Source organism: Octodon degus, unplaced genomic scaffold (genome assembly GCF_000260255.1).
Source record: "Octodon degus isolate 3935 unplaced genomic scaffold, OctDeg1.0 scaffold00083, whole genome shotgun sequence".
NCBI lineage: Eukaryota > Metazoa > Chordata > Mammalia > Rodentia > Octodontidae > Octodon > Octodon degus.
The window spans coordinates 8880932-8905463 of record NW_004524659.1 but is presented as its reverse complement, the minus strand read 5'-3'; the positions used below and the strand labels follow the sequence as shown (position 1 = coordinate 8905463).

The 24532-nt window shown below is 49.0% G+C and overlaps 2 protein-coding genes and 1 pseudogene across 3 annotated transcripts; 1 reads left to right on the top strand and 2 right to left on the bottom strand.

Annotated features, from left to right (window-relative positions):
• Positions 1–166: 166 nt before the first annotated feature.
• Positions 167–910, bottom strand: LOC101566317 (annotated as a pseudogene).
• Positions 911–8880: 7970 nt separating this feature from the next.
• On the top strand, positions 8881–10932 carry LOC101585075 (cytochrome c oxidase subunit 7A1, mitochondrial). Its single transcript, XM_004636758.2, has 4 exons — positions 8881–8973; positions 10194–10280; positions 10394–10478; positions 10820–10932. The coding sequence occupies exons 1-4, from the start codon at positions 8959–8961 to the stop codon at positions 10873–10875; spliced, it is 243 nt and encodes an 80-aa protein (XP_004636815.1). The 5' UTR covers positions 8881–8958; the 3' UTR covers positions 10876–10932.
• Positions 10933–12234: 1302 nt separating this feature from the next.
• Capns1 (calpain small subunit 1) lies at positions 12235–21453 on the bottom strand. 2 transcript variants are annotated; one of them, XM_023721603.1, is made up of 11 exons: positions 21288–21453; positions 20059–20283; positions 19050–19083; positions 18668–18757; positions 18456–18513; positions 18295–18359; positions 14673–14741; positions 14496–14574; positions 14247–14363; positions 12898–12956; positions 12235–12767 (listed from the first exon to the last, which is right to left on the bottom strand). In XM_023721603.1, exons 2-11 carry the CDS (start codon positions 20271–20273, stop codon positions 12741–12743), a joined length of 813 nt encoding a protein of 270 aa, XP_023577371.1. In that variant the 5' UTR covers positions 20274–20283; positions 21288–21453; the 3' UTR covers positions 12235–12740. The 2 variants fall into 2 exon arrangements, with proteins under 2 accessions (XP_023577371.1, XP_004636814.1); XM_004636757.2 differs by lacking the exon at positions 21288–21453 and having other exon boundaries at positions 20059–20288.
• Between the last annotated feature and the right edge of the window lie 3079 nt (positions 21454–24532).

Genomic DNA, 24532 nt, shown 5'->3' with positions numbered 1-24532 from the left:
CCCTCCTTTTTCTCTAATTTTGGTCTGCAAACTTAGGTTGTTAACCATCCAGAAGAAAAGCTTATTGTTATTATCAAACGATTTGGGCTATCAATCTTAGCCTCACTATCTCACTGCATTTCAAACATTTTAGGCATAATAAGGAACAGGTATTTTTCAGCAAGTATTACCACCACCTTTTTATTACTGCTTGAAGCCAGTTTAAACCAACTATTACATATTCTTCAAATTTGCTTTTAAGTAATGACTTTACTAGAGGCAATAAATCTACACAGCAGCCGAGTGAGATACACTGTTTTTCTTCCTATTGGTGAGCACAGGAAGGCAATCTACCACAACTCCAAGGTCTTCTATTCTCACCAAATAAGCTACAAGTTCACTTACATACTTCTCTTTCTCCAGAAAGTTAAAGCTACATTCAATCTCAAATTCCTGCTGAACAAAACTTGGGCCATTGTTTCATGGTCCTGAGAAACCTCAGAGAAAGACCCACTATGTTTTGATGATGGGCTTTCTGTCTGTGAAGAACTAGAGTCACTGGAGTTAATCACGTATGTCCGACTATCATGGTGTAATTTTTCAGGCAGGTGGCCTGCACAAGCCAGTTCATTTTCTTTATTTGCCATGTCACAGCCCCCACTTCTAGGGGACTGTTTTTTTCTGTAACAAGGATTTGGAAAGGGATGATGAACTTTCTGTGATAGATCACCTTATATAGTATATCTGGGCTGTTCACAGCTTGTCCAACTGTCCTATTTATGTAAGCAGCCAACTGTTTTGGAGATTTCTTAACCTCCTTCATGTTCTTATCAGTGAAATTAGAGATCCTTTTTCTAGGAAGATTAGTAGAATGATCCTCCATATTATTACAAAAGTTCCATTTTTTAACATTGTGAGTTTCAGATGCCATAATCTCTTCAACTACCGGCGCCTCATCGTGCAGCGCCGCCTCAGCCCAGCCCGGGCGCTGACAACGGCGCCCCGCAGCCTACAGCGTCCCTCGGCTCCCGGCCGGGCCCCACGCTCGGCCACTCAAAACCTCTGATTTTCTTTGAAAGCAATAGGGATTGATGGATAAATTAGGGCATAGGTGGTTACATATATGATAAAGCAAATATAGAATATTTATTATAGAATCTAGGTGATAGGTTTCCATGTTTTCCCTTTTTGTTTGTTTGAAACAAGTTTCGGGCTAGAGAGATAGCTCAACGGTCTAAGCTCCTGCTTAGCAAGATCAGGGATCCAGGTTCGATCCCCGTACTGCATGCCGTGCCAATTCTGGAACCCCGGGTGCTCCATGCTGGCCACCTAAACCTGGCATGGTCGCACACTCCTGTAATACCAGCGCTAGGAAGGCTGAGACAGGAGGATCACTATGAGGAGGAGCTGTGTAGCAAGACCCTGAACCAAATAAATAAATAAATAAATAAATAAATGATTTTTTAAAAGAAAAAGAAACAAGGAATGTCTCATGTGTAATTCAGGTTGGCCTTGAACTCACAGCCTTTCTCCTGCCTCTCAGCCTTCCAAATGCTGAGATTGCTGGGCGTGGTGGCCCAAACCTGTAATCCCAGCTCTTGGGAAGCTGAGGCAGGAGGATCATTGTGAGGTCAGGACCAGCCTGGTCTACAAAGTGAGCTCAAGGCCAGCCTGAACTGCATAACAAGACACTGTCTCAAAAAGACAAAAAAAAAAGTGCTGAGATTACAGTCATGTGCCACTACCCATGCTGAATTTCCTGTATTTTCTAAATCTTTGATAATAAAATGTTAAGGGAAATGTCAATCATGATTCAAATTTCCAACTGTCAAAAAATTTTTCAATTTCCTTAAAACATTTTTTTTTCTCCTTTTTACTGTTTGTTCAGGTCAAGATCCAAATAGGATCCCTGTACTGAGGTCAGCTCACACAGGTGGTGTGAGTGCTTTATGCCACAATATTTTCTTTTGTTATAGCCGCTAAACCTCCATGTTAGTGCAGGTCACCAAAGCTGGTTCTTTATGCTGGACTTGAGCCCATTTGTCTGCAGGGTGACAAAACCATTCCTGAGACCTTCACAATGGCCACAGCAGCTCCTTGTCTTCTTTCTTTCTTTTCCCTCTGGTACTGGGGATGAACCCAGGGTCTTTACACTGAGCTACATCTCCAGCCCTACTTTTACTTTCTGTTTTGAGAAAGGGTCTCCCAGAGTGCTGGGGTTAGGGGCATGTGCTACTGCACCCAATTGGCCACTTCTCGATTTGGACTTCCTGCCCCTTGGTCAGTGGTACAGAGGTGGGTTTTGAGCTTGCTCTCTCCAGGGGCATTCAGAACAGCTTTCCTCCTAGCAGGAGGACTTTTAGATGTTCTGCGAGTCACCCTGCAAGATCAGCCCAGAAGCACAAGGGGCCCCGCACACAGGGTGCAATGCTTTTGCAGTTGTCAGCTTGAAACCTCAGATGACATTGCCTTTGCATCTATGTTTATAAGTGAACTCTGTGGTCAAGCAGCATGCACCAGGGCCTGGGAGCTGACTCCTGTCTGCTCTCACCTCCCACCACTTTCTGCCACCCTGAAACAGGTGTTTGGATGTCTGTTCTGCCCCCAGTGGCCATGAGTACAGGGACGGTCAGGCTGTGGCACAAACACTCCATGGCCTCTCAGGGCAGTGCAGGGCTGACTGCAGCTACCTCCTCCCCAGGTTGGTGGCACCCTGGAAAGATGGCCTGGCAAGGATCACCCTCCTGCCTACCTTGGATCCAGGTCCCAATCTTTGCTGGGCATAGAGGCTGAATTAACCAGGGCAGCAAGGCCATGGGAGGAGGGTTCCTGGGCTGACCTCACCTTTGGGCAGACACTGCACCCTGATCTAGTGACTGGTGGAGAACATACAGGAGCACACAAAGCTTAGGTGCTTTTGTGTGACCTGTTTACCCAGCAGGATCCTTTGCCCTAGGGATCCCAGTATAAAATAGTGCATTAAAAATATCACCACATAGGGACTGGGGAGACAGCTCAGTAGAATAAATGCTTGCCTGGCAAGCGCAAGGGCCTGAGTTCAATCCCTAGTTCTGAAAAGATAGATAGATGATAGATAGATAGATAGATAGATAGATAGATAGATAGATAGATGATAGATAACCACAGGCCGGGACATGCACCTGTAATCTAGGATACTTAAGAGGCTGAGGCAGGCACAACTTCGAGGTCAGTATGGATAATTTATTTAGCAATAAGACACTGAAGTTAAGAAGGGTCAGGAATGTAGCTCAGGGATAATCCACTTGCCTAGCATGTGTAAGGCCTTAAATTCAATCCCTACAACTACAAAAGCAAAATTTTTTAAAGAAAATCATGATAGGTTGGAAGAGATCAGAAAATAAAGGAAGAACCTTTATACCTTGGTATTTCTGATGGTATTCTCCTGCTGTTGGACAAGGGTTCTAGAGTTGTGCATACCCCCACCATGTAGCCATTCTGCTGAGAAGGCACTTTCAGTTTTCTTTTTTTAGACAGTCTCACTAAATTGCTAAATTGCTCAGGCTGGGAACCTGGAAATGTCTATTCTTTTTTTAATTAATTAATTAATTAATTAGGTACAGGGTCTTGCTAGGCAGCTCAGACTTGTAGTGATCCTCCTGTCTCAGCCTCCCCAGCCTCCCCAGTCCTGGGATTACAGGTGTATACCACCATGCCCAGCTTCAGGGCCAGTGCAGCATGTGGTACCAGGGATCAAACCCAGGTCCTTGCCAGGCATGCTTAGACCTCCAAGCTATCTTCCCAGCCCCAGAAACTTATATTATTTGTGTGTGTGTGTGTGTGTGTGTGTGTGTGTGTGTGTGCCTGCTCACACCTGCAGATTCTCACTATGCAGCTCCAACTCGTAGTAATCCTCCTATTTTTCTCCCTCCTCAGTTCTGGGATCACAGGCCTGTGCCACCACGCCCAGACTCCATCACTGGTTCATTGAGGGTAGGGCCGGTGCAGCATGTGGTGCCAGGGATCCAACCCTGGCCCCTACACTTGCCTAAGCAAGTGCTTAGTCCATTGAGCTATCTCGCTGACCATGAAACTTCTATTCTTTAAAAATTTTCAACTTCTGATATTTTGCCATGGCAAACAAAAATAAACTAAGTAACCAAACTTTCTGGTCCAGTCCTTAGGTTGATTTCTCTTTTCTTCCCACAGGGCATTAATCAATCCATTGATGTAATCCTAGCAGAATGTGCTGCTAGGAGGTGGGGCCTAGTCAGAAGAACTCAGTATAAATAAATAAATAAATAAATAAATAAATAGGGGCTGGGGAGATAGTTTAGTAGAATAAGCACTTGTTGAAGCAGTAAGTCAGACAACACTTGCCAGCCCCCTTGACAGACATTATTGTGGCAAGTGTTGTCTGACTTACTGCTTCAACAAACCAGAAGACAAGTAATTGTGAATTAATAAAAAACTTCAGCTAACAAAATATAAATAAATAAAATAAAAACAAATAATAGGATTTTTTTTTTTTTGTTAACTTTTTTTTTTCAGGACCTTGTGCCTGTCAGACAGGCTCTTATGCCACTGAGCTATCTCCCCAGCCCTAATAGTCTTTTTTTTTTTTTTTTAAGAGGAGGTAGGTGACTAGGAGTGTGACCTAGAAGGTATGTTCTTGTCCCTGACTCCTCCCTCCTTTCTCTTTGTTGCCTGGCTGCCAAGCATTGAGCAGCTCTCCCCTGCTACACCCTTTCTCTAGGCTATCTCTCCCTTGGAGCCAGTTCACCATGAACTGGAACCACCATAACCTTGAGCCAAAATAGATTTCTCCTCCTTTATGTTGCATGCAATTTTGTGACAGCAACAAGAAAGTAACTAATATTAGTGCCTACCTGGCAAGGGCAAGAACTTGAGATAGATTCCTGGTACCAGGAAAAATGAAGACAGAGAGAGAGGAGGAGGGAGAGGGAGAGGGAGAGGGAGAGGGAGAGAGAGAGAGAGAGAGAGAGAGAGAGAGAGAGAGAGAGAGAACATCTTAGCATTTTCCAAGATCCCTGTCTCAACATTAAAGCAACCAACAACAAAAAAAAGGCTAGGGAATATAGCTCCGTACTAACACCCTGAGTTCTGTCCCCAGTACAATCAATTAATCAATGGCTAGCCAGCAATAGGTGAGTGGGCAGATGCACAGCCACACTCATAGGAATGCACAGAAAGAACTTGGCGAAGGCTAGAAGTTAGGAGAAACACTGAATTTCTATTTTACCCCAGAGGTGGGAGTAACCAAGTCAGGGGACATTTAGATTATCTTTCCTTTAACAACTATTTATCAAGTTCACTCATATGCCAGATGCTGTGGATACAACAGAGCCTAAGTCAACACACAGAGTAGCACAGCAACTGCACTACTGTCCAGCGTGAAGAGCCGAGTATGCACATCTGGATGCTAAGAGGTGGAGGTGGGGGAACAGGAAAAAGTCAAAATGCAACATGGCCTTGGAGGGTGGGTCGCTGAAAGCAAGATGAGGGCCAGGGATGTAGCATAGTGGCACAACACCTACCTGGCAAGTGCAGGGTCCTGAGTTTGATTCCTGGTATTAAAAAAAAAAAGAGGAGGATAAAGCTTGGCACCTCCACTTTCATTTTATTATATAAAACTTCTGATCAGCTCTGCACACAGGCAAATGACTCAGGGAATGTCTGTCCAGACGCTAGTGATACAAAGTTTAATAGCCTTCAATTGATCTAATCTACCTTATCCTCCTTCAAGACTAACATCAAGTAACTAATGTAATTTTTAAGATCTGCAGTGTCACCCTATTGCCAGCTTTTACAATGTCCCCTTCAAGTGATGCCAAGAAGTCTCCAGCCATTGGCCCAAACCTGCAGTCACCTGGGATTCCAGGAAAACCAGAGCAGCACAGACAGCATCATAAGGTCACCTCCAGACTGGAGCAATTACCCCGCGAGGGAACAAGGCTGTCCCCTCTAAGGCAGGAGTGGAACGGCCACTTAAAGAGCCTGGTAGAACCAGCCCTGAGGAAAGAGTTAACCAGACCAGGCTTTGGCCACGATTATCTATGCTGCCAGTTTTATGCAAAGCCCCAGCTATGTAAACTCCTAACCCTCGCCTTTGTCCTCCTTTTCTATAAAGCCATAAGGTTCCTGTCCGCTGCTGGAAGACAGGTCTTGAAGTTCTTTCTCTGTACTTCGCAGCATGGTACACGGCTGATATTGCATAACAAAGCACACAGTAGCAAAAGAAAGGACCTCGGAATATAGTCAGTGTTTTAGGTAACAAAGCTTCAGACATGAAGGACCCAGGGAAACTGTTTATTTAGGTACGTAGGTTCACTGAGGCATGGACAGCCAGATAGAAGCAGAACTGGACAAAGTGTATAATTTAAAGGTGGTGCACTAGGGGTGAAATGACAAAGGGTCCTCTCTAGGCACCCCCTACCCTTTAATTTTTATTTATTTATTTAGTTAGTTCTTTTTGAGACAGGGTCTCACTATGCAGTTCAGGTTAGCCTTGAACTCACTTTGTAGCTCAGGCTGGTCTCCAACTCACAGCAATCTTCCTATCTCAGCCTTCCCAGTGCATCACACACCTAGCTAATTTTTAAATGTTGAAGCAGGGTCCAAGTTGCTAAACTGGGCCAGTGAGATAGCTCTGCAGACTAAGCACCTGCTTAGGTAAGCACAGGGACTGGGGTTCCACCCCTGGCACCACAAGTGGTGCCAGCCCCACCCCCAGGAGCACTAAGCCAGCAACCAAGACTGGGCATGGTGGTGCACAACTATAATCCCAGTGCTGGGGAGGATGAAAACAGGAGGATCACTATGAGTCCGCGCTGCATAGTGAGACCTTGAAACAAAAAACACTAAAAATAAATAAAAATAAATTGCTGAATTGCTCACCTAGGTTTGAACTTGTGATCCTCTTGCATCAGTCTCCAGGAGCGCTGGGGTTTCAGGTATGCACCATCAACACCCAGGTTTCAGTGAGGTCCTTTCTTTTCTTTTTTGTGTTTGTTGTATTTTGGGGGTCTACAGGGTATTCAGGGTCTCACTACTAGATCAGACGCATAGTGATCCACCTGTTTACAGCCTCCCAAGAGCTGGGATTACAGGTGCTTGCCATCATGCCCAGTCTCAATTGCCATTTCAGCATGCCCCGGGGCTGGCACGGCCTGCATGGCAGGTCTGGGGATCGAACCCCCGGCCCCTGTGTCTGCTTGCAGGTGCTTTAATCCGTTGAGCTATTTGGCTGGCCCAAGGTTTTCATGATCTAGTCTCAGGCAAGGTGGGCTGGACAGTTTATAACCACACTTCACAGGGCAAGACTAGAGCAAGATTAGTGAGCAATCTTGTTTCTGCAGTTTTTCTGTCGCCACAGTGCCAAGTTTTAGGACGTCACTTTCTAGGTACCATGATTCCCATCCCTTACCTGGATGAGTGTGTTTCATACAACACGTTCCCTGAACACAAACCTAACAAACCTTGATATTTAGCCAAAGCCATTGTGAAATGTTTAACAATAGAAGAAGGCTATCTTTGAAATGAAAGATAATGTTCTAGTTCCCTGTATGTTCCTCTTAGGGCTGAGGATGTAGCTTGGTGGCAGAGGGCTTGCTCAGCATCCATCAGACCCAGGACTCAATCCCCAGATCTGCAGAAGCAGAACCAAGGAAGAAAACTCACTATGGCACCATTTGAAAAAAAAATTTTTTTAAATTTTTCTTTGTGTGTGTGTGTGTGTGTGTGTGTGTGGCCATCTCAGCCCACCAGGGGGCGGGGCTGGCTGGCATGTGGTGCTGGGGGATTGAACTGTGGTTCCTGTGCTTTGCTAAGCTTGTTCTAAGTAGGTGCTTTAGACCACTGAGCCATCTCACCAGCCCTGAAAATATTTTCTTTCTTTTTTTTTTAATATTTATTTTTATTTATTACATTTATTTATTGTGTGTGTGTGTGTGTGTGTGTGTGTGTGGCCATCTCAGCCCACCAGGGGGCGGGGCTGGCTGGCATGTGGTGCTGGGGGATTGAACTGTGGTTCCTGTGCTTTGCTAAGCTTGTTCTAAGTAGGTGCTTTAGACCACTGAGCCATCTCACCAGCCCTGAAAATATTTTCTTTCTTTTTTTTTTAATATTTATTTTTATTTATTACATTTATTGTGTGTGTGTGTGTGTGTGTGTGTGGCCATCTCAGCCCACCAGGGGGCGGGGCTGGCTGGCATGTGGTGCTGGGGGATTGAACCGCGGTCCCTGTGCTTTGCCAAGCTTGTTTCAAGTAGGTGCTTTAGACCACTGAGCCATCTCTCCAGCCCCTGAAAATATTTTCAAGAGAGGTTTTAACTACATTATTTTTGCCCTCCATCGTGGCATACACCTGTAATCCCAGTACTTGGGAGACTGAGGCAGGAGAATTGCTGAGTTGGATCCCAGCCTGGGCTACACTGTGAGTTCAAGGCCAGCCTGAACTGCTTAGTGAGATCCTGTCTCAAAAAGACAAACACAAAAGCAAAAAGCAAAAAAGACAAAAACAAAACACCCATAAATACAAAAATAAGGCTTAGAAGTGCACTTGCTCTAAATAGAACAAGGAGGCTGAATCCTGGTTTACCTCTGTCTCCAGCCCCCATCCATACTCCCCACTCCCAGCCTGGTAGGGAGGCAGAGATCCAGGAGGGAGCTGTAACCTCACCAGGAAAAATCCCACAGTCACCGCAGTACTGCGGTTCTCTCCTGGTCCCCTTGGGCCGACAGAACTGTGAGGTGAGAGCAGCCAGGTGCTCCTGCAGCCGCGCAGGACGGAGTCATGTGTTCCCTGAGCCCCACTGGACAAACCCGACCCCCCAACGCACACCGCGGGCCTTGCTCCTGCAGCTGTCAGCTGTCTTGCAAGGCGGTCACAGCAGGCGTGGTTTGGGATTACCCTGAGGGGAGGGCAGTGTGTGTCCTTGGCGGAGAGGGGAGGTGACTCCAGCCGCAGGACGACGCAGAATGAGGGCCCTACCGGTGAGGGCCCCCACGGGCTGGGCCGGGACCCCAGTTGAGAAACCCTGGCTTTAACACGGGACTCCTGACACGTGCGGGATCGGATCGGGGAGCCTTGGAACGTGAGCCCCCCTCAGGATCCCTGCTAAGCAGCCTGGGACCTCTACTCCAGGGCCCAAGCTAACGTGGCCCAGAGCCGCTCTCCCTTCAGCCAGGGTTCCTCTAACATTGAAAACCCCTATCCCTATCCTGGAGGGGTGTGTGTGTGTGTGTGTGTGTGTGTGTGTGTAGCTAGGAGTTGAACCCAAAGTCTTTCCACTGAACCACATTCTCAGCCTTTTATTTGTTAAACATTTTTACTTTAAGATCGCTCTTGGGGCTGGTGAGATGGCTCAGTGGTCTAAAGCACCTACTTAGAACAAGCTAAGCTAAGCAAAGCACAGGGACCGTGGTTCAATCCCCCAGCACCACATGCCAGCCAGCCCGCCCCCTGAGTTCAAACTTGCCAAGAGATCCTTCTGCCTCAGTTTCCCAGGGTGCTGAAATTACCCGCATGTAGCTCCGTGTCTTTTTCCTACCCAAGATTCCTTAGGTAACTATAGAGTGCTGAGGGAACCTCCAAAATCTCGACATCCCTGTAGCCCACTATTCTCATGTTGACCTGGCAACCACCCAGTTTAGCACCTCAGGACTTGGGACTCCCCAAACGGGAATCTTTTTGGGTCCTCTCCCCTTTTAGACAGCCAGCCAACTTCCAGCCTGGACTCACTCCATGTGTCCTCTACTTCACTCCCCACCACCCCACCTCATACCAGGGATTAAACCACGGGTTTTAGCAGTGAGCTACATCCCCGACCCTTTCTTTTCTTTTTTTGTACGTTTTGTTTTTAGACAGTAGTTCAGCAATGGCCTCAAACTCGTATCGATCCTCTTGCCTAAGCCTCCCAAGTGCTGCAAGTACCTTTCTTATTTTGAGACAAAGTCTCATTAAATTGCCCAGTGTGGTCTCCAACCTAGACAAACAATAAGGGCTTCTCTCGCTCAGACTCCCTGGTGCTGGGATGACCAGCTTGTGCCACTGTACCGGTCTGGGCCTCTTCTTGACAGGAGGCCCTCCCCTGCCCCTGCTCTCAGCAATTCAGATCTTGCCTGTGAGACCCTGCCCACCTGTCAGCACCACTTGCCCCCGCAGGACCCACTTGGGGACACCCCTCCACCTCCTACCGCCTCTCCCCCTACAGGTCTCCCAGGCTCTGATTCGCTCCTTCAGCTCCAGTGCCCGGCACCGCTTCCAGAACCGTGTAGCAGAGAAACAGAAACTCTTCCAGGTGGGTGGAGCGAATGGAGAGAGGGGCTGGGCCTCCCAGCGGATCTAGGGTCCAGGTCTGGGGAGCGGTCGGCACCTCTCTCCTCACCGACCCCTCCCCAACCCGGTATCCAGGAGAACAATGATCTCCCTGTGCATCTGAAAGGCGGGACTGCCGACCAACTCCTGTACCGACTGACCATGGTGCTGACTCTGGGGGGTGAGTGGGGGGGGGGGAGGCTGATGTACCTGAGCAGCTTGCGGAGAATGGGGTGGCCGGGTCCAGGCTGGTGACGTTTAGGCTCAGAGCTACACAGGATTTAGGTTCCTGTCCCCTTAAGCTCCTAGCCTGGTCCTTGATGAATGCAAGGGCCAGGATGGGGGTGGGGAAATCCCCACCGGGAGCCCTGTTTGGAGGGGAACTGGTTCCTGCACCGGACCTGGGCCCCAGGCCGGTGATAGGAACCTGCAGAGGGGCTTAGAAGCCTGGGAGCTGGGGAGGGAATGGGATAGGGACTTGGGTATTGGGGTCTCATTCCGTGTTTTTCACTCCTTTCCTAGGCACCGCCTACAGCTTGTACTGCCTGGGCTGGGCCTCCTTCCCCCACAAGAAGTGAGACCAAGCAGCCTGGAGGACCTAGACAAACAATAAATATGCAGACTTGAGAACCCAACCTAGCTGTGTGTGTGTGTGTGTGTGTGTGTGTGTGTGTGTGTGTGTCCCAGTCCCAGCCCACCCTCCTGCCAGCCAGGGATGTCTGCTGCCCTTGGTCCCTCAGGCAGGCCCAGGGTTACTCCTTGGTTGTTGCTGCCTCTTGGGGTTCTGCTGAAGATTCTAAACAGCAGCCCTGGGCTAATCTAGGCTCCGGGGGCTGGCGACCTGCAGTGGTGTCCATGACTGGGACAGGGCATTGTATCCCAGGGTGGCAGCCCTTCCCTCTGCAGAGGAACAAAGCAGAGGAGGAGGATGCTGAGCCTGGCCCAGGACACCACGAAGGCTGAACCAAGGAAGGACAGATTGATCCAAATCCTGAAGCTGGAGGGTTGGGGGAGGGGACATGCACTATGAGAAGGCTGAGGCAGGAGGACTGCAAATTCCAGCCCAGCCCAGAGAACTTAGCAAGGCCATCTCAAAAAGATTGGGGATGCAGCTCAGTTTGAAGGCCCCCCTCTTTTTTTGGAGATAGGATCTAGCTATGTAGTTCAGGCTGGCCTCAAAGTCAAAATAATCCTCCTGCCTCCACCTCCAGTATGTGAGGATTACAGGTGTTACAGGTATGTACCTCTATGCCCAGGCTCAACTGAGCACCCACACCCAGTACTCCAAAAAAAAAAAAGAGAAAAAACACATCAGGTACAATGGTGCACACCTGTAGCACACATATAATTCCAGCACTGAGGGAAGCTGAGGCAAGAGGACTGCAAGTTCAAATGTCCCATCAGGTCAACTTAGAGAGACTGTCTGAATATTAAAAAAAAAAAAAAAAAATTAAAGATCTAGGGAACACACACATAACTCAAGTGTGGGGGTGGAGGGGTACATGGCCCTGGGAACAGACAGGGGCACTGGCAGCCCCTACAGGACTGGGATTTGGCTGTAACAGTCAAAAACACATGAGGAATCTCAGTAAGAACGAGGTCCTGAGTTCAATCCCTGGTACCACAAAAAAAGGAAAAAGAAAAAAAAAAAAAAAAAAAAGAGAACCAGGCTATAACTCAGGGGAACCCCATATAAGAAGATGCAGAGGACAGAAGTGAAGAGATATCCAAGTTCAAATGTCCCATCAGGTCAACTTAGAGATACTGTCTGAATATTAAGAAAAAAAAAATAAAGATCTAGGGAACACATACATACTCAAATGTGGGGGTGGAGGAGTACATCCGGCAGCCCCAAGACAGGCATGCAGACACCTCCAACCCCACCCACTCTATAGGACCCCCTTTTCCCCAGAGCCCAAACCACCTCACCTCAGAACACAAGTCAGATCCCACAGGGAGTAGCAACTGGGGCGCATTTATTTCCTCCTGGGCCTGGCCTGCTGGAGCAGAGTACAGGCAAAGGCACTGGGGTATGTCGGCCCAATGGCTGGAGTTTACTTGGCTGCCTGGGTGGTAACTATGAAGGAGTGCGTCAGGGACAAGTGATCTTCCCGGAACTACGATGGCCCTTGGGGCATGGGAGCAGCATGAGTATTGGGCTTGGCACAGGTACAGGAGAGGTAATGGAGAGGGTGTGAGATGGGTGTGGTGACCCTTGGGCAGAGCATACTAGGATGTCTCAGAGCCAGGGCAACTCAGGGCGTGGCATGTTGGGGCACACGGGGACCTGGCTGTGGTCCGAGAAGCTGGGTGCCAAGGGCTGGGAGAAGAAAGGCCCGTGGATGTGGGAGCCATGCAGACATGACTGCAGATAGGATCGGCCCCGGGAGAGACCAAGGGTCCATGGTGGCTCCTTGAGCGCAGCGGCAGGCGTGAGTCCCGTTCAGGAATACATGGTCAGCTGCAGCCACTGGAGACAGAAGGCACAGTGAGCAGCAGGGAAGGCAGGAGAGCCAGCTCCTGGCCAGGGTTGTTGAGGCCACCGGACTGGGGGAGGGGGGCCTCAGAACTGAGCACTCACACCTGATGGGGTTTCTTACCTCTTGGATGTTCACTTGGATTTGTCCTGTGCCATCTTTGTCAAGAGATTTAAAGGCACCTAGAGGAGAAAGGAAGGTTTTGGTGGAGGGTGAGGGGTGGGGGAGGGACTGCATTATAGGATAAGTGAAAATCTACAAAAGAATAATAGTGCTTCATTGAGTGTTTACTCCATGCCAACCACTGTTTAATGTGCTCTCTATAAATCAACTATTTTATTTTACTTTCTATTTTCCAGTACTGAGGAGTGAACCCAGTACCTTTACACTGGCCCTCAGGGATGTTTTAAGGGTCCAGTACATTAATGCTTAAAACTGCCCTCATGGGGCCCTGCTGTGGTATGGGCTTGAAACCCCAGCTACTTAGGAGGCTGAAGTAGAAAGATCCAAAGTTCAAAGCCAGCCTGGACAACTTAGCAAGTCCTTTTCTCAAAACAAAAAGGGATGGGATGGGAGTATAGCTCAGCAGTAGAGTACTTCTGCATTTAATTCCTTTTTTTTTTTTTGGTGGAACCAAGGCTTGAACTCAGGCCCTTGCACTTGCCAGGCAAGTGCTTATTCTACTGAGCCATCTCCCCGGCCCTGCATTTAATTCCTAGTACCAAAAAAGAAAAAAGCTTTCACAGTGGTAGAATTCATGTTTAGCCTCTCAAGCCCTAGCAATTGCATGCACCACAGAAAAATAAAGTCCTCATGACTCTGTCTCCTCTTGTTTGTGTGGTGTTTTTTGTTGTTGTTGTTTTTGTTTGTTTGTTTTTTTGCAGTACTAAGGGTTGAACTCAGGACCTGTGCTTGCCAGGCAGGGTTATGCTGCTGAGCTGTATCCCTGGCTCTGCCTCTTGGTACCAAGAACTGAACTCAGAACCTTGCACTTGCCAGGCTGGCCCTGTGCCACTGAGCTACATCCCCAGTCCCATCACTCTTTGAACTAGAGTCCACCAAAAAGCACCCAAAGCACCATTTCCTTTTCTTTTAGGCCCCTGCATGGGTCAGTTCCTTGACCTGCAACTCTCTTCCCTGTCCCCCTGCTGGGTTTAACTTATTTATCTTATAGGTCTCTCCTTGCAAAGGCCCTTACCTATAGCACCCTCCCTGACCTCAAGGGCATGTTGGTTGTCTCCTGGGTCTGGAAAGGCCTCTAGGCTTCCCTTAGGATCTCAGACACTGGCCACATGAGTCTTGGTGACTGTCAGCAGACAGTCCAACGTGAGCTCCAGGACGGACAGAACTGGGGTCATTTTGGTCACTGCTTCACCCCTAGCCTTGTCCACCTCCAGGTCAGGCTAGAGGACAGCTTGGCCCGTGGAAGTAGACAAATACCCATCCAAGAAGAGAGCTAGAGCGGCACTCACGGAACATGGCATCCAGCCTGACCAAGCAGCTGATGAAATTGTCGAAGTCCATGTTCCCTCCCTCATCAGCGTAGCGCCGGATGATCATGTTATAGAGATGTTCATTCAGGTGGAAGCCTGGGAATGGTTTAGCCCCTCAGGTGTGAGGGCCAGAGGGACCAACCCACTCGCATTTCCAGGATGCAGGGGCAAGTGCAGCTGCATCATCCCTCCCCCAACATAAGCAAATGAGGTCCCGACCAGGCCTACCTGCTGCCTGAAAGGCCCCTGGGAGTTCCCTGCCGGTGATGGTCCCAGATCGGTCAACATCAAACTGTCTGTAGATGGCCTGTGAGGACAGACAGGACAGTCTGACTGAGCACCATGGAACATGGGGGCTCTGTGACTTGGGGTCTGAGTGCTAGAGTTCCAAAGGCTGCCACACACCTGCCACTTTTTGATATTGTTCCACAGGTACTTGAACTCCTCAAAGCCCAGCTTGCCTGTGGTGTCACTCTGGCAGGAAGTCGTTAAGAACAAAATGAATGATAAAAGAACAATATGACAGGTGTGTGCACTGCACTGCCATAGGTAGATGACAATACTGCAGACCAGGGAATCTGGGCTAAAATGCCAGCTCTTATTCAGCACTTTTTTTTTTTTTCTCTGTAATTAGGACAGGGTCTATGGGGCTACAGGGTCTCACTATGTAGAGTGGACTCACGATTCTCCTGTTTTCAACCTCCCAAGTGCTAGGATTACAGGCACGCGCCACCACGCCCAGTCTCAATCATCCTGGCACACCCCGGAGGCAGGGCCAGCATGGCATGTTGGGAATCAACCCGGCTGCTGTGCTCTGCCTAAGCAGACCCTTTAGTTCCCTGAGCTATCAGGTTGGCCCCTATTCGGCACTTTAATCATGTCACCTGGAGTGTGGTTTTTAGTTTTTGGTTTGGTTTTTTTTTTTTTTGGCTTGTTGTGACAAGGTCTGGCTGGGTAGCACAGACTGGCCTTGAACTCATGGTATAGCCAAGGCTGGCCTCAAACTCACAACCATCTTCCTGCTTCAGCCCAGCTTTATTTATTGTGTGTCTACAGTTTGTCTTTTGGGGTTTTGTTGTTTGAGACAGGGTCTTGCTCTGTAATTCAGTCTGGTCTTGAACTCAATATGCAGCCCTGTATGGTCTTGAATTCCCAGTAGTCCTCCTGTCTCAGCCTCCTGAGTGCTGGGATTACAGGCATGTGCTACCACACTCTGGTATCTACATATATTTCCAAACAAAAATTCTCTTTGTATGTAACATGGGAAATTATATTGCACTTCTCCAAGCTACAAGGTCTTTACTTACTGGTAAGTTCTCATTCATAAAATCTCTAATAGAAACTCAACTACCATAAACTTTAGGACATGTTAAAACAAAAAAACTGCCGTAATTTTTTTTTTTTGTGGGTGTGTGTCTTTTTGAGACAGGGTCTCACACTATGCAGTTCAGGCTGGCCTTGAGCTCACTTGGTAGCCCAGACTGGTCTCAAACTCTGCCTTAAATTTCAGCATGGAGGCACATGTCTATAATACCAACATTTGGGAGGCTGAGGCAGGAGGATTGTTTCAAGTTTGAGACCAGCCTGGGCCACAGAGTGAGTTCAAGGCCAGCCTGGACAGCACTGTGTGATCCTATCTTATTTTTTTTTTAATATTTTTTTTTTTTACTGAGAAATAAATATGAATGAGACAGTTTCACAGCTGATTAATAAGACAGTTTTGATAGTCAATACACTGTACATTGATATCTTCTTAGTGGTTATCCATAGTATAAGAAGCAGACAGGATATCCTGTCCAAACACTGTTAATACACCTCTTTCTTCTCATTGAATTAAGCAAAAGTAGCTGTAAATTTATCCTATTTTATATATAAAAATACAAAATGATCTTTCCTTTGTATCCTTTTTTTTTTTTGTCCTGTCAGAGGTGAATATTCTATTGGCATCTAAATACTATAGGTGTTTGAATTCAACTAAACAATCTAACACTGTCTAGCAGTGTATAATATTAATGGGTTGAGATCCTATCTTAAAAAGACATTAAAAGGGGCTGGGGAGATGGCTCAGTGGAATAAGCGCTTCCCCGGCAAGCGCAAGGGCCCAAGTTCAATTCCCGATTCTGAAAAAAAAAAATTAAGAGAATAAAATGATAGAAAGTAGCTGCTAGATTTGTGCTTAAAAGCTAAATAACTGCTAAGCTACTCAGGAGTTTCACTTTACTAAGTCCTCTGGACACCAGCCCTGCAGAATTCCTGGAGGACAGGTTCCAAGCTAAAAAACCTGGGTAAAGCCATGGCAACCACAACAGATAACTTACTGTGTGCCAGAAACTGTGGAAAGCTTTTTTTAAAAAAATTTCTTTTTTTTATTTTAACATTTATTGTGTGTGTGTGTGTGTGTGTGTGTGGGGCCAGCTCAGCCCACCAGGGGGCGCGGCTGGCTGGCATGTGGTGCTGGGGGATTGAACCGCGGTCCCTGTGCTTTGCCAAGCTTGTTCCAAGTAGGTGCTTTAGACCACTGAGACATCTCTCCAGCCCCTGTGGAAAGCTTTTGTACATAGCTCCAGTTCACTGTAACAATTATCACTTGTTTCATGTTAGACCAGAAAACTGAGACACAGGGGTCAGTAGCCCAGCTGAGGGACAGAACTGGATCACTTTACCCTGTGTAATCCTTGTTTGGTCACATGACATGGACCTATGTGTGAGCCTGTATTATGCTGTGCGCTAGGTTTCATGTATCCAGGATTAGCTAACAACTGGCTCATGTGCAAGCACACACGTGTTCCTATACACATTCCTTTATATACCATGTACAAAGGTGTGCTCTTGTCTTGGGTATTGTATGTATATACAGGTGCATATAAATTTTATAAGCTTGAATTCTTTTTTTTTTTTTTTAATTATTTATTTATTTATTTATTACATTTATTTAGTGTGTGTGTATGTGTGTGGTCAGCTCAGCCCACCAGGGGGCGGGGCTGGCTGGCATGTGGTGCTGGAGGATCGAACCGTGGTCCCTGTGCTTTGCCAAGCTTGTTCCAAGTAGGTGCTTTAGACCACTGAGCCATCTCTCCAGCCCCGAATTCCTTTTTATGGTGATACCAGGGATCAAACTCAGGACTCTGTGCTTGCCAGGCAAGTACTTATTCCACTGAGCTACCTCCCCAGCCCTGATAAGCTTGAATTCTAAGTCTAAAAGACCTGGATCCTAATTTCTATACCACTAGTTAACTTTCTTTCCTTGTTTTTGTTTTTTTTGCAGAACCGGGAATTGAACTCAGGCCCTTGCACATGCCAGGCAAGTGCTTATTCTACTAAGCCATCTCCCCAGCCCCTAACTTTCTTTTCTTAATGGTACTGAGGCCAGTTATGATGGTACATATGTGTATTCCCAGCACTTAGGGGGCGGAAGGAGCAGAATCACTGAGTTTAAGGCCAGCCTAGGCTAGAGTTTTAGGCCAGCCTGAATTACAGTGGGACCTGCCTCAAAAAAAAAAAAAAAAAAAAAAAAAGAAAGAAAGAAAGAAAATAAACTCAAAAGTACTGTAATAACAGGACGACCTGATAGCTCAGCAGACTAAAGTGCCTGCTTAGGCAGAGCACAGAGGTCGGGGTTCTATCCCTGGCATGCCATACTGGCCCTGCACTGAGACAGCGATTGAGATTGGGTGTGGTGACACGATGCCTATAATCCCAGCACTTGGGAGGCTGAAAACAGGAGGATCACTATGAGTCCAATTTTTATAGTGAGACCCTGGAGACCCTGTCCTAAATATAGGGGGGAAAAAAAAAGTAGTGTAATAATTACTATCACATCTGTCCATCAGATATCCCTAAAGCTTCAGTTCATTTACCTAAGTTCTAGCTGATGTTACTTATCACTACATGCCTGTAGGTGGCTATGTGTTCTGATGTATGTTTGTGTATGTCTTTGGATGTAAAAGCCATACCTTGGCCGTCCGACATACTCTCAGAAACACCCCCTCCACCCAGGATCTCTCCCAGCCTGTGCCCCAAAGGATACATCCATCACAGCCACCATGCTTCGACACGTGTCCAGGCCAAAACCATCAGTTTTCAAATCAGGATCTGTGGCGAACAGGATGAAGGTCAGAGGCCAGCGATCACAGCCACCCCAGCCCTCTCCCACCACACTTGTCCCAGGCCTTGACCCTGGTCACTCACGTCGGGTTACAATTTTGTTAAGAATGTTCATGAGTTCTGTGGCACTGACCTCCATGTCCTGTAGGCAGAAGAGCAGCTCAGAGGAGGCACAGTCTTGAAGAATGGGAACTCTGGGGTTGTTATGGTCATTGCACATATGTGCCAAGGAAGACCATGGGGATGCATGGAAGGCTTAGGACAAGGCTAGGGACTCTGGACTCTGGGTTACTTACATCTCCGGCCAGCTGGGCAAAGAGTCGCCGGAACTGCCGGACCTCCTCACTCTCGTTGGCCTCAATGTTGGAATAATGGGTACGAGGGGGCTACAGGAAAAACAGAGCTTATGGCAGGGGCAAGAGATGAGCTCTGGCTCCCCACATCCAAGCACCCTAAGTGGGAAAGTCAGGGTGGGCTAGGCAGCCTGATTATTAGAAGAATAAGGGGTAATCGGTGAATGGGAATGAGTAATAGTTGAGAACCGAGGCTAAGGACATTGTAAAGGGAAGATTTAATAGCAGAGGAATTTCAGAAGAGAGACGGATTGTCTAGGAACCAAGGTGGAGCCTGAAAAATCTTTGAAAGAGAAGGGGGAGTCTACTTGTCAGGGCAGCTTACCGGGGGCTCTGGGTTGTACTGCGCAGCTGCCTCGCTAAGAGGAGACAAGAGGGAGTTAGGCTGGGGGGCGGGGCCACCAACAGGCAGCGCCAATAGAACTTGGGACTCCAACCCCTCAAATCCCAGCCCCCACGCTCCTTATTCGGTCCTTCCAGCCTTCCCCAGTTCTTCCCCATCTGTCCCAATCCACAATTGTCTTCTCTCCCTCTACCATGCCAACTCTACTTGTCCTCCCAGACCCACAGTAGAATCCACACCAGCTAAGGTGCATCCATTCATCAGCTGATGTCTGGATCAACCCGAAATCTCACCTAGACTCAATAGTCCCCGCCCCTTCCAGGACTCACTATCAAAGCCCTGCTCCTGGTTCCCAGGGCCTCATCTCCCCCAGGGCCCATCTCCTCAAAGACCCTATTCTAACATTCCCCTTCCCAGGTGTCTCTCTTCCCAACATCCTGCTCTAGTTCCACGAGCTTCCATTTCTCTGAGAGATCACTGCTTGGGGACCACGGCTACTTTGGTGCTATATCCCACCCTATCCATCCATCAAGGCATTTTTCTCCATCAGCCCAGCCAGTTCCAGGGAGGCCCAGCCCCTTCTGGACTATTTCCTCTTGAGCCCTTGGCTTCTCCTGCACCCACTTCCTCATTAGCCCCCAGGGTACCCCAGTTAAGTCCTACTCCATGAAGGGTCGCCAAACTCCTTGACTCCTACGGTTTAACATAAATCCTGAAGTTAGCCAAGGGAGGCCACGCCCAGTCACGGTAAGCCCCGCCTCCCGACGCGGCCCGGCCCTCGGGTCCCGCATCCCACTTACTGACCCGCAGAGGCTCGGATCGCCCACACCCCTGCAGAGCCCCAGCCCCGTATCTAACATCAGCCTCCACAGAATCCGCCCTCCAGGCCATCCTCTCCGCCTGGGCCAGCCCAGTTAAGGCTCCCAGGTCAGTCTCCAGGTTAATCTTACTTTATTCTCCTTGGAGCCACCTGCAGCAGGTTCCGCCTTACCTGATGGCACTAATGACTCCGCCCAGGATGCGCATGGCTGTGCCACCGCCGCCACCACCGCCTCCTCCTCCACCACCGCCGCCGCCGCCGCCGCCGCCCCCGCCAAGGAATCCTCCGATGACATCGCCCAGGCCCCCGCCCAGGCCGCCCAGGCCACCGCCACCCCCGCCGCCGCCGCCGCCGCCGCCCTTCAAGAACGAGTTAACCAGGAACATGGCTGCGATCCTGAAAGGAAAGATGGGATCAGGTAGCCGCCTCACCCCTGAACCCACTCCCTCTAGCAAAAATATGCATTTCCAGCGGTTGGATGCAGAGGAAGAATCTGAGGCCTCGGGTGGAAGCAGGTGCTCAGACTAGGGGTCTAGGCTTCGGACAGAAGGTTGTGCTAGGGTAGGTTGGACAGGAATTTAAGATCGGGTTTGAGTCCCCCCACACACACACACCTTGGGGACTAAAAAGTACCCATCAGATTTAAGGAGCCCTGGATTAAGTGCAGGCACAAGCACCGTTCAGGATAGGGATAGAAGCGTGGTGGTGCATGCCTGTATTCTATCACTTTAAATGGCTGAGGAAGGAGGATCGCCAAGTTTGAGCCCAGGATGAGCAATTTAGTCACAACTTGTTTTAAAAATGGGGAGGGATGGGGGTCTGGAGTTGTAGAGTGGTGCAAAAGCTCTGGTTTCAATCCCCAGTACCAAAGGGGAAAGGGAACAGGCGGAGGTACAGATGTGAGGTTCTCCTGATGGGGTCCCAAATTGATGTCAGAAGTATTCAGTGTCTAGGTGCTCAAATTTAGATCCAGAGTTCCGGCACGGAATGAAGGAGTCTTTGGCAGGTTGAGGGCTCAGATAAGAGATTTCGGCCTGGAGGCCCCAGGGCGGGGTTTAGGAAGTTCTGGGTGTGGATTTGAGCATTTAGACACTCTCAGCACTGGGCTAAAATCGAGGCTCCGAAAGCCCAGGTTAATGGGGTTCCCACAAGAAGTAGGGGCACGGATCTAGGCACTGTGGTTCTAAGTGCCTCAAGAACGAACTTACAGCATGTGTTTTAGATCTATGAGAGCTTGCACTTCGGGTCATGAGACCAGAGGCAGGGAGGAGGCCCCGAGATGGGACGAGAGCCGTACAGGCCTGGCGTTTTGGATCTCGGAGAATCCCAGAAACCAGGACCGTAGGGTCTCGCTGGGTAGGGGGGCTGCGGGTGCAAGGAAGTATGGGCTGCACACTCACCGATTCTCTCGTGCGTCCCGCGGCCGGCTGCTCTGTGTCCTGCTGTCCGGCGGTCTGCAGCTCCCGGGCCTCCCGCAGCGTCCGGCTCCGGAGGGCGGGGCCGTGACTCAGGCTGCAGCTCCCGGGTTAGACCCCGCGAGACGCCCCTCTTGTCATCCGCGCGGTCCTAGAACCGGCGTTGAACTACGAACTGCGCTTGCGCGCGACGGCCTCGCCCTACGTAACGGGTCCGGGCGCAGCGGCCCCGCCCCGAACGTTTCCGGCGCCGGAGGAGGTTCGAGCCCCGCCCAGGTTTAGTGGCTGCGCTAGGACTTCCCGGACCTTTCAGAATGAGCCTGGAGCGTTAGAGCATGACCTCTCTCGCGGAAGGCCGGCTCCACCAGGTCCCAGTTGGCAATTTTTAGTCCGCCCCAAAAGGATTTATTAAACTGCCCTTCGGGTCTTGTTCAGATAAACAGCAACTAAAGGGTGCGAATTCCGTTTGGCCCACAACTGGGCGCACACACCCGCGTTTGCGAGAGGGACTGAGGCTACTTAGGCTGGATTTCCGTAGCCCTGCAGCAAGCAGCCCGTGGCTGTCAATCTGGATGTCGCGTTGGCGGCCTACGAAGGTCATCCTGTGCCATCTCCCACTGCATCCCTTACCCTGCACCTCCTGCCAGGTCAGGGCTTGAGAGATTTTTTTTTTTTTTTCCTTGAACGATCCTAAAGTGTCTCTCAGTCTCTAAAGAGAACCCTGGATACGGGAAGAGTCCTTGGACTTAGACCTATTTTTAGTATGGTTTTGTTTTTTTCCTTCGGTAAGTTTTTTTGAGACAGGGTTCACTATAAATTTGCGATAGCCTTGAACTCACTATGTAGCCCAGGGGGGCCTCGAATTCATGGTGATCCTCCTGCCTCAGCCACCCATGTGTTGGGATTGCAGGTGTGCGCCACGGAGCCCAGGACCTTCGCACTGACCCACATACCTGGTCCCTTTGTTACTAATGAATGGCAGAGTCTCGCTAAATTGCCCAGGCTGGGCTCAACCTTGCGATTATCTTGCTTGAGCCTCCCACGGTGCAGGGACTACAGGGAAGCCAGACTTCCAGAGGTCCCTGAGGAAGGAGGAGGGAAACCACAGCAGAAGCTGCTTTTAGATCCTTTTATTTGTCCTCCAACCTGTGAGTGCCCGTTCCATTTTCTGGACTCCACCATTAAATAATAATGACAAAGGGCCGGGGAGATGGCTCAGTAGGATAAGTGCTTCCCTGGTAAGTGCAAGGGTATGAGTTCAATCCCTGGTTCCACCAATAATAATAATAACAACAATAACTGCCAAGCCATCTCCCCATCGTCTCCAATGTCTCAGCTGACTTATTCTCATGGCAGCCCAGTGGGATAGATGCCACTTATTATCCCTATTTTATAGAAATGTAAACTAACTCTGAGGTTAAACTCAGGCAGCTGGGCTCCCTAACCCTTAACCACCACCCTCAAGCAATGACTGTTCAAGAATTAATATGGTAATAGGGCAAATAATGAGACGTAACAGACAAAGCTGCAGTAGTAGAATCCTTCCTCAGGGCTTGCTGGGGTCAGGCCAAGAGGGTGCAACTCAAGTCTTGTGTGTGAGGCAAGATGGAGCAGGAAAGAAGTTGAACACGAGGGTCACAGAAGGTGGCAGGACCGGGTCAGAACCTGGGCTTGGCTTATGATAAATCTCTTGGTGGTGACTCATCTGGATTCCTTGCTTGCCACACCCTCCCTGCCAGACTGAGCAGCTTCAGTTCTCTGTCCAGTCCTCAGGCGCACTCGCTGCTGGGTCTTTGCATAAACTGTGCCCTCTGTCTGGAACACTCTTCCTTTTTTGTTGTTGTTTTTTACTCAGTTGTGTATTTACACAGGCTTTCGTGTGAGCTCAGAAGTCTCCTTTTCTAGGGAGGCCTCCCTGGGTCCACACCCACCCAAAGTTCGGGTGACGCTGCCAGTTTCATCCTCAGAACTGCTTGTAGCCTGGCATGGTAGCACACGCCTGTAATCCCAGTACTCACGAGGCTGAGGCAGGAGGATGGCTGTGAGTTTGAGGCCAGCTTGGACTGCACAACAAAACCTTGCTTCCAAAAAAAAAATTTTTTTTCTCACCCCAGCCACCTAGTCTGTGCTGATCAGTCCTGTCACCACTCTGTCCTCCCTTCCATCCCTTGGAGAATGGGTGAAGCTCCCCAAGCAGCTTGAGCTAGATGTTCCCAGCTGAACCTGGACATGACAAGGAGGCTGCAAAGCACGCAGTGTCCTTAAAGCCTTCTCTGGCTCATGTGGGTGCTTCTCTGGAACCAAGACCTCAAGCCAGACCTCTGGGCTGCTCACATCTATCCACCTAATGCTCTCAGGAAAGAGGGAAAGACCATTCAGATCTCTGACTTAATCCCCACCCCACACACTGCTCTTTTCATTCAACACCTGCTAGTTAGGTAGGGTTTACTTGTTGCTTTGTGATACTGGGTTTGAACTCAGAGTCTACAAACAGAAATAAAACTATATTCCCTAACTCTTTTTTTTTATTTTAAGACAGGGTTTCACTAAACCACAAATTACCCAGGCTGGGCTCAGACTTCCAGTCCTCCTGCCTCTGCCTCTCAGAGTGTTATGATTACAGTCATGGTGGTGCATGCCTGGTTTATGTAGTTTATTTATTGTGGTGAGTTCACAACCGGTGGCTTACTTGTAACAACTAGCTGAACTGAATCGGTGGGTGCTGGGTTCAGAGGGTCCATCTGAGGATTGTTGCCAACAGCATAGAGAGAGAACTGGAGGGGAACCTGGGGTGCTGTTGGTTCTCCTGGAGAGGTGGGTTGAGTTGGTTTTCTTTCTGAGGACGGCAAAGAGGTTCACTTTGGGGGAGCTCTGATCCTTACTTGGAACATCATTTCCTGGCTCTGGTGGGGAAGATGGTGCGCTGTTGAATCTCCTGGAGAAGTTCGTTGCGCTGGTTTTCCCAGTATGAACTCGCTGTTCTCATCACTGAAGGAGGTCAGGATGCCTGCGGTTCTTCTCAGGGCAGCTCTAGTCCTTATCTTGAGCAGTGTTTCCTGGCTCCAGTGCAGATCCCTCAGCCTGCTGGCACAGATCCTTTGTCGTGCTGGTGCAGACTTTCTAGCTTTCCAGGGCAGCTCCTTGATACAGACTTACGTGAGACATTGTCATGGCTCTGGACCTCCAGCTGCACTTGTGGAGGACATGACAGTGGGGTCTAGCCCCTCAGC